Consider the following 9,673-nt stretch of genomic DNA (forward strand, 5'->3'; position numbering starts at 1 on the left):
CTTCCTAGGCAACTGCGTTTTTGTGCTTTATATCAACAGAATATAGTGCAGTGCATACAGAGTTTTGATGGATTCAGAGGTTAAAACCTCACAAATTGTGGAAAAAGGTAAGGAATTCTATTTTTAAATTAGCAAATTGAAGGTCACATCCGTAGCTACTAAAAGGCATAGTGTTTAATTTCTTCTCACCTAAAAATAACTTACACGGTTCAATGCATCGTTTATGCAGTTGAACAATTCTTCTAGTGAGCTTCTGCTTGAATTAGAAACACTTATCCAGTAGTTCATAGTCTGATATCACAAACAATGCATATAGTTTTACTATTTACCGGTTAAGCAATAATCTGGTTATGATCTGAATGTCAAATGATACAAGGATCATTTTTCGCTCATTTTAGTACAATAAGACATCCTACTGATGCATAAATCAGTTATTGTCATTGACGGTTGAGTAATATGTCAATTATATTTGCCATTTCACAGAGGCCTTCCTATTCCGAAAGTCTTGAATCATCTTAAGATTTCTCCAAAAAACGATACTGTAGTGTTCAAAGTAGATAGCTGATATAAAAAGGCTCCCAACAATTGAGGGGAATCTGCACAGTCTAATAGTTCACATCAGAACCAAAGATGTTCTTCTAAAAAAATGCTTTCACTTGCAAAAACTTCGTTTTTTGCTTAAATCCCTTTAAAAATACTTCTACTAAACTAAATGGGTCATAAGTAACTGGCGAAGTTGAATGGCGCTTACATTAAGCAGTTGCTGAGATGTTAAATATGGCCTGGCACAGGTGCTTGAATTTCCAAGCTTAGCTGCGAAACTTTGCTCATACCAGTATTGCTTAAAGTGTCTGAGATGGATGCAAATAACCTTTTTAAGTGTGGCCCCGGGCCTGCATTTTGGTTCATTTACAGGCATGGTTTCTACCATCAAAACCAGTTGCGATGCACCAGTAGAGGTAATTCAGAAGTCTTATTCCACTTTCGACTATTATAACCATCTAACTGATTGAAGCATTTAAAAATAGGCCTGCAAAATGAATTATGCTAGTACCATGAGAAAGCCTGAAGGACATTCGTTGAATCACAGAACACAGAAAATCACAAACGTGATTGCTGCTGGCGCCTGGACGGCACTTGACTTGCGTTTAGGCCGCTCCTGTCTTTAGCACCTCAAGTAATAGGTTTTGTTTAATAAATACTCGCGATTGTCTCATTCGCTTTGCTGCTTGCGCATGATTTTATTTGTGTTCTCACCAATTTGTCTTTGTTTGTACTCCACGCATTCCCACAATGAACATGGGATGTGTGATAAAAGTGAGTGTTTTTGCGGTATGCCAACGGCTTATTAAAGTAGAAGTCGCTGATTTTGACTTGAAACCATCAACTAAACAAAGGTTTTGTGCGACCCTTAGGGTTGTTTATTAGCAACAGTGCGTGGTTGAATAGAGTGCCCCCAAACCAATGCATCATCTACACAGGCAAAAGCCTGTTGACAATACTTATCACTCTATTTCATCTTATAAGCAATATGCTATAGATTTTCAATTTGGCTTTTGTTACGCCATACAGTAACTAGGGAGGAAACGGGAGCCCCGAGAGCCTATTTGCATAATTAAAGAGCAGTCAAGTAAAAATAGCCACAACAGGGGAAGCTTGTCGTAAGCCATGGCTACTAAGAACACGCTCTTACTTCAAAAGGACAATCGACAGACGCAGTTTATGTCTGAATATTTGTTTGCGCACAGTTCTGGATTCCTAATGCGTCTTAATGTTACGATAGGTAAATGCAAATACACGGTAAGTCTAAACATGATCGATGCGGTTAATTATGGTACACAGTTTTTGGGAAATTAGTAGAATTTTCTCTACAACACTAAATTGGATTACTCACACAGACAAGAGCGTGATTAGTGGTCCCCTTGTTGGCACCCACAGTCTCACCCTATTCCTCGGTTTTAGCCATTTTGCGTTCTTCCTGTAGGCACAACTCTTCCTTTGACCTAGCCACCGATTGAAAAATCTATTTGTTTAACGTGTAAAGAGCCTCGGGATTAGTAAACTAATCCGCCAGCGCTACACCTACCTGCTTTACCCTCTTTTTCTCTCTCTTCTCCCATCGTCCACTTTAATGTCACAACCCCTCCCATTGCATTGCTTACCAATTCATCCCATCTCGTCGCATAGCACGTTTGTCAATACAATGCATCGGGCAACGCTTTCGAGCAGGCTGTCATTACCGTGACAGTGGTGGTTTTCATTTCGTCATAATCGAGCGTTTCAACTTCAGTACCATTGCATTCATGCTCATGCTATACGGCTCTGTCGATCGCATTCCATGAGCATTCTTCACTGCATTCTCTTCCGCCACTTCTGTTGACGGTTGTATTATGAAGAGTGTGAGAGTGACGTTGAGGACAGGAATAGGAGTGGGACTGGGAGATAGTAGAGGAACTCTTACTGCTTAAACTTATGTTTGCATGTGATGGCATGAAGGCGTTGTATGATGGATAGAGAGTTGGAAAAAGTGCGGCGATGAAGGAAAGAATGCTAAACTGAACGAATGAATGACGTGATGTGGGGCATTTTGAGACGAAAACCATGGAAAGTTGGAAGAAAGAGTGCGCGCTAATTGGTGAGACCTGAAGAATGAATTGCCGTCGGTGATTACACTTCGTAGAAACCTCCGGTTTCCATCACACCATCGCGGTTGTGCTACGTGGGGCCGGATTAGTACATACTGAGGTGACGGATGAGGAACACTCGGGGTGCTGGCCCAATTTCACGCATCCTACACCTCTGCACCTTACTTCATTTCTCCCACCTGCTCTACCCTTTTCTTCTCTTTTTTATGACTTGATGTCTATGTTGGAAATTATTACTAGTTCTTTATATTTTGTGCAAGTGCCCTCACAATTTATTTTAGGAAAGCAGTCAGTTGAAGCATGACACTGCCAACACTTTCGGTTTCTTACATCTCATTTGCTATTGAGTTATTTGATTGCGCCAAATATATGCCGATAATGTGTATGTTCCGAAACTCAAAGTAATGCTGAGCATTATATGGCAGGTGGGAGTTTGAAACAGAGTTTTCCATAATTTAATTACTTATGCTTAGGGCAGAAACTTTGGTTGAAGGGGCCAGTAGCTTTATCTGCTTTCAGTAAAATTTCTTAAAATGGTGCCATTTTATTTGTTTCAGGAGTTCACAAAGTCAAAAATACTTTCACTAACAAACCAAACTGACGAGGTCATTTAATGCGCCATGAGATTTTAACCTTTCATTATTTGCTGATTTATTCCAATCTAAACAGCTAAAATGGGTTCGATTGCAAAATGAGGAATTCTCGTAATTTCTTCGTTTACATACTGCATTAAATGTGACAACGGTTATCAGTGCGAAATGAATAAGTTGATTTCTAAAACTTCATAATAAATAGCATTTCGTGATAAGATTGTGTGAATGAAATGTTTATCAGTGATTGGCAAGTCCCAAACACGAAAGTACTTGGAATGGGGGTGGGGGATGAGGTGAACTTATTAATTTGCTGCTGCCCTGGATATAAAGCTGTACCTGAGATAGCCATGGCCTCATGCCTGCATTCCTCCATAGATCCATTTTCCGGTCGCATCAATCTTCGCAGGACACCTGCGCCCAAATGGGCCGTGAGGACGCACACAGTGGCTGAATTATCCACTGACCTCATATTCTAATGAAAATCTGTAGCAAACAAAGTCTATTATAGCAGAATTGCTATTTAAGTCCCTATTTCCTCACGGTTTTCCAAATTCCTACATTAAATGCAAAAGCAGCTTTATTTGCTATAACATTTCCTCCAAACTCAAGCATTTCTCACCTTCATTGCCTAAAGTAATGTAACCTACGCATTTGTTATAACTCTATGAGCACTTTCTGCTCAATGAGGCATTGGCTAATACAATGCTAGTAGCAATGGAAAGCACAATTGTGTTAATTAAGTCCCTGTGACGTTAGAGGCAGGTGAATTCGAGAAAGTATATTTAACAGACCTCACACAAATCGGTTTGCATTCTTAAAGGATGTGGAAGGAAATGAATCCACTTCTCAAAGAAAAACCCAAAAATGAGATAATTAGTGCTTGCGAATTGCATCTTAAGTGACAGCTTTTGGTTAGAAATATATATACAAATCCAGCAAGAAAAGATAGCCGTATTCATCAGATGAACTAATATGTTATACTTTCCTCCAATGCGTCTCTTCAACATAACGCTAAAGACTGGGGTGGAGCTGAAAATTACGAAAGCATTAAGGTCAGAAGTACAACAGATGGTGGGCCCATTGAACGCCCATTTCCTCGCCAGTTATTATAGTGTTATAACTTACTCCAAAAATCATAGAAGAAGAAGAAGCGGCGCTTAACTATTGCCAGCGGACTTTTGCCAGCGAAGGATGAAGGATGTGGTGTCATCCCAAACCACCACAAAATTTTTCTAATAAGGAAGCCTTAGGGCCGAGTTAGACCTTGTTTAGGTGGGTAATTCCTTGAATTTGTAGCTAATTATTATCATTGGGTTGAATATGGTCATTCTATTTGCAATCGATGTTGAATAAAATTTTTAATTAATTGACACTGAACGACACAACGATATCTTTAACACTACAATGTACCTTGAGCTAAACTGGAAGATATGCTGATGCTCATTTGCATCTGTTAAACAGTCAATTACAATTTTATAAATGCTTACTAGGGCGAACTCATTAGCAATTTCGTGTATATTGAGGGTTTGTCACGTCTATGTGATTGAGCATGATGCGACTTTCAACCTAAATATTGGTGAAAAGGAACAGAACCCTTGTACTGGAAGTGCAATGAATGGTTGCTGCAACCAACAGTTCTCAATGTAAAGCGGGATCTGGTTTAATCAAAAGGAATTTTAATTTACTCGATTTAGTGCTTATAGGCCACTTACACTAACATAGATGCAAAAAACCTCTATTTGTACTTGACAGGAAAAGCTTAACGTGAAATCCTTTGTAGTACTTTAAACTGCTTCGGCACTATTCCCAGGCAACTGTGCCCTCGTACTTTTTTGTAATAGAATAATAGTGTATTGTATGCACAGACTGTGCGGCTACTAAAAGGCGCAGTGTTTAATCACTTCTAACAAAAAATATATGGCACAATCCAGTGCATCATTTATGCAGCTGAACGGTTCCTCTAGTGAGCTTTGGCTTGTGTAAGGTACGCTCCTTCAATAGCTCATATTCTGTTTTCAGACACAAAACAGTTTGTTTTGCTGTTTACTTTTTAAACGTTAATCTGCTTATAATATGACAGGCAAAGAGCACACTGATCATTTTGCTCATTTGAATGCGGAAAGATACCCTACTGATGCTAAAGCCACTTACTATTGTAGATATTTCAAATTTTGTCAATTAAAAGCACAATTTTAAGGGGGCCCTACAATCTCGAGAGTGTTGAGTTAACTTAAGATTTCTTTGATAAAAGACGCGTTTTGTGTGCGAGGTAGATAGCTGACAGACGAAGGACCCCAACAAATGGAGCGAATTTGCAAAGTCCGCTAACCCGGATCGAAACCTAAGACGTTCTTCTAAATGGTGTTTATGCTTGCAGAAACTTCGATTTTATATATGAGTGCTACTAAAACACATCTACCAAGACAATTGATTCGAAAAATTTGTTTCCATCGAATGACAAATTAAGCAGTCGCTGAGATGTTAACTATGGGTTAAAGCAGGTGCTCAAATTTCCAAATATAGATGCAAAATTTTGTGTATTCTAATATTGTTTAAAGTGTCCGAAATAGGTGTAACTGAAGCTTTATAAAGGGTGGACCTGCGCTCGCATTTCAGTTCTTTCACAAGTAAATTTTCGGAAGCCAAAACCCGTTGTAATGCATCAGTGAATGTAATTCAGAGGTCTCCATCTGATAAAATACTCCAGGTACCTAATTGTAATTTGCTCTAAGCATATCTTTAGTGAGATTTATCGAATGAAGACTTTCTTTCTTCTATTCTAGAAGTGAGATGATTAATATGAAGAAGAAGCTACTGGTTCTTTCATTATCTCCAAGGCTAAAGAAACACCCTTAACAATAATAATTCCCTCGTTTTCTTTTAGACCGTAAGGCACTTTTGAATTCAAAAACAGAAAGCTATGTTCAGCTTATAATTCTCGCCAAATTACAGGTGATCGGTAATATTTGTGGTATAAAACTGTTCACAGCTTTGCCTAATTCATGTTAAGAAATAAGATCTCCTTGAAAGAAGGCTGTTTTCCCCTTTAAGAGCTTGTTTTTTCAACGTTAAAAGGCTGCTTCATAATTTTATTTACGTAATCAAAGTAAAATTTGTGTTGATCTCGCCTCATAAGAGGACTGCAGCACACCCACTTTCTAATGGCAATATATTCCGGCCGGATTTCAACTTGTCGTCTGTGCACCAGATACCATTCGCGGCTAAATACTGCTGTCCTTTTATGCCTACTCTTCAAATTTACTCACGCTTTTAATGACAGTTCGCCATTTTATGCGGTAATATTAGTCGCCTGATACCAGCTGGTTGGAAATATTGAATTGGATGCGAATGTGCAAGGAGGTTTTCATGAAATTAGCTGAAAGTACGATAGCTCTTGCCGTCATCATGATTCGGCGCCATGAGAAAACACTACGATAGGCCTTTTTAAACTCAGAGCATATACGAATTTGTCTTTAATATGAGTTTTGATTAAAATTAGGGCTCATCTCTAAATAAATAACGGAAAAAGTCTTCGATTTCCTTTCTATTTATTTAAATCGGGTTTTGCATAATGCAGCTGGCAAGAACTTATAAGTTTTGCTGAAGTTGCAAAAAATACATTGATTTAAAACATTTTGATACGGAGGATGGCATGCAAAGAAAGACGTTCACAATACTGGGATCTTAGCGATATTCCTAAATAATATTGAGTATTTGAAGACTGTGGTCTTATGAGCAGAGTCCTGTTCCAGGCTTAAACACTATAATAGAAATGTTTGGAGAAATCCCGAAGTATTGGCTAATGACAGAGCCTGAGTGGTGTGCACTGGGAATTCAGCAATCTAGTGGGTGGGTTCATTACATGATTCACAAACATCATCCCCATTCGTCGCCCTCGTACGGATGCGCCTACAAAATCAGAAAGTTAGAGAAAAGTCCATACATTAAAAGCGAATTTATGCCAAAAGTTAAACAGTTTAACATAAATACCACATAGCAGAGATAGCAGAAGATAAGAAGAGGAGAATGACCCCTGACACCAACATGGATCCCCTCTTAGAAAGCTTTGGCTAATGCAGTCTATTGACGGATATGCTATGCCACTCCATAGAATGTATTGGAAAGCAATACCATAGGAGAGGTGGCGACTTTAAGAAGGGGAATGGGGGAAAAGAGGGAAGAAGAGAAAAGGAGAGGGTAGAGGAGGTAGGAGAAATGAAGTAAAGTGTAGAGACGTAGGATGCGTGAAAGTAGGCCAGCCTCCCGAGCGTTCTACGACCGTCACCCATGCATGTAATAACCCGAACTGACTTAGCACAACCTAGACTGTGTGACAGAAACAGCAAAGGCTTCCACGTTGTGTAGTCGCTAGCGTCATCACACACCTCACGTCACATATTTCGTCATAAAGCTTTCAAACCATCCACGCATTGCATCACTTTCCTCTTCCTTCGGACTCTCCAAGATTACTCTCACTAATTTCCGTACATCCTCCCCTTCCTTCCGTCAGTTTAGCATTCCATCCTTGCTCCATTGCTGCATTCTGTCCTGCTTACTATCCACCTTCCCAAGTGTTCATACTATCACTGGTAAGCCCTCGTTAAAGTAATTGGAGTTCTTTCACCTCCCAGTCTCACTCCACTTCCCGTCCTCATTGCCGTGCTTACACTCTGCACTATGCAGTTGTCAATAGAAATAGCGGAAGTGAATGCAGTGCGGAATGCGCATAGAATGCTAAGGGCGCAGCTGGATGGAATATGGTAGACACATTCAATCATAAACATGTCCATTCGAATAGATGTCATAGTCCCATCTACGCTCTCTCCAGTTCAACGTTCCTGTTCATTGCGAATTGGTAAACATTTGGTAGGGAGGTGAACCGCAAAATTATTCACTAAATAAATTTCGGATGCTCAGTGAGGAATTAAGTTAAAGGGCTTAATCATCTACATCACATGCCATGATGTTTCTATGCTTGCGCTAATGTTAAATGGAGCAATCTTTGCTACCGCTTTGACTTTAGGATCTGCCTTGGCATAACTTTGCCATTTTCTTCCAACACCACGAAAGTAAGGAGGTAGTATTGCGCATTTTATAGGCTAATTTGTTGTTTTAATCACCTAATTTTGGAAAAAAATTGAGTGAACACTTGAGGTCATCATTACGGCTGCAACTTCTTTAACATTTTCTAAGTTGAATCTCTTTTACTTTGAGGGAGAGCTCACTGTCCGGTTACATCCAAATCGAAAGGGTAGATATGCTAAATGTATATTACCAATGCCATTGCTACTCCTATTCCAAAAGGGCCGAACGCTCTCGAAATGAAAGGCTTCTACTTTTGAAATTAATTTTACATGTCATGACACCATTATACGACCATCTTCTAGTTTGATAAAATAAAATATCTGATGGGACACTATTTAATTGTAATGAATACTTATTGTATAAAAAGATTTTAGAAAGATTGCGCCACATGTAATATATAGAGATTGTGCTCTATGGATCAATTTTTGCTCTGATTCATAGGGATGGAGAACTTAAGTCTTTTGCGAATAGTGTTAGACACTAAACTCCCTCCACATACCCTGGCCATTATACTACACGTCTGACTGTCACCCTCGCATGCACGAACCCGGCCCGACGTAGTTCAAAACCCATGCTGCAACGAAAAACTGAGGTTTCTACATAGCGTAGTCGCTGGAATTAATTCACCCTTCACCCTCAACACTTCATTGTGCACTCCGTGAAACCAGCTACGTGACAAATCGTGACGATACAATGCAAGAACACGAATTGGCCCTACATTTCCACTGAGTCCCTCAAGCATTTGCTCTTGTATTTTTGCGCTTTGTTTTGTCTATCTACTTCAACTTGATTTGCCCACCAGAGTACCAATATAAGTAAGTTTTGTACGACCTATTTTGTTTTACGTTCTATAGACGTGCTCAAAGCAACTAAGGAATTGAGGCAATGGACTGAACAATACTACGACGCAACGATGTGGGGACGTCTAAGCTGTTGATGGGAGGTGGTACGACATTATGAATGCATAACCTATGCCAAGCCATGGAAGGGCCGGTGATGCGCCCACTGTGCTGTCTATTTTTATAGTGTCCCACCTGGGTGCGTTTTCCAAGGTTGAATCAAATTAAGCAGGCGGCACCTTTCCTAGTGGTGTCCTCCCCCATTCCTTTGCAGCCAAACCTTCCCCGGACTGCCTGTGGGCAAGGTAACATCACTACTACCACGGATCTTCAGTTGGCATCGTTCATGGCCAGAACTAGGATAGCATCTGATCGTCTTTGCACCTCTGACTTTCGCCCACGGCCAATGAAAACATGCTCGATGAATGCTTACGTCTTTGTTTATCTGGCTAGGGCCCATGAATCTCACGTATCCTCTGATTTCCACCTCAGATCCGAAAACCAACAAAAT

The 9,673-nt window shown here is 39.9% G+C and overlaps 2 protein-coding genes across 2 annotated transcripts in view; both read right to left on the bottom strand. All coding sequences in view use genetic code 11, as the record gives it.

The window, feature by feature from the left end:
* Positions 1-2,257: 2,257 nt before the first annotated feature.
* On the bottom strand, positions 2,258-3,707 carry EGR_09938 (hypothetical protein; the record flags this gene model as incomplete). Its single annotated transcript, XM_024499187.1, has 2 exons — positions 2,258-2,435; positions 3,538-3,707. The coding sequence occupies 2 exons, from the start codon at positions 3,705-3,707 to the stop codon at positions 2,258-2,260; spliced, it is 348 nt and encodes a 115-aa protein (XP_024346393.1).
* A 2,325-nt stretch (positions 3,708-6,032) lies between these two features.
* Positions 6,033-9,673, bottom strand: part of EGR_09939 (hypothetical protein) — a gene marked incomplete at both ends in the record, with an annotated part of 6,478 nt that continues 2,837 nt past the window's right edge. The window contains 2 exons of the mRNA XM_024499188.1: positions 6,033-6,133; positions 8,575-8,674. Of these exons, the coding sequence (XP_024346394.1) occupies positions 6,033-6,133; positions 8,575-8,674 (201 nt within the window). The remainder of the gene's footprint in view (positions 6,134-8,574; positions 8,675-9,673) is intronic.

The sequence above is a fragment of the Echinococcus granulosus genome, assembly GCF_000524195.1.
Source record: "Echinococcus granulosus chromosome Unknown EG_S00177, whole genome shotgun sequence".
NCBI classification, from domain to species: domain Eukaryota; kingdom Metazoa; phylum Platyhelminthes; class Cestoda; order Cyclophyllidea; family Taeniidae; genus Echinococcus; species Echinococcus granulosus.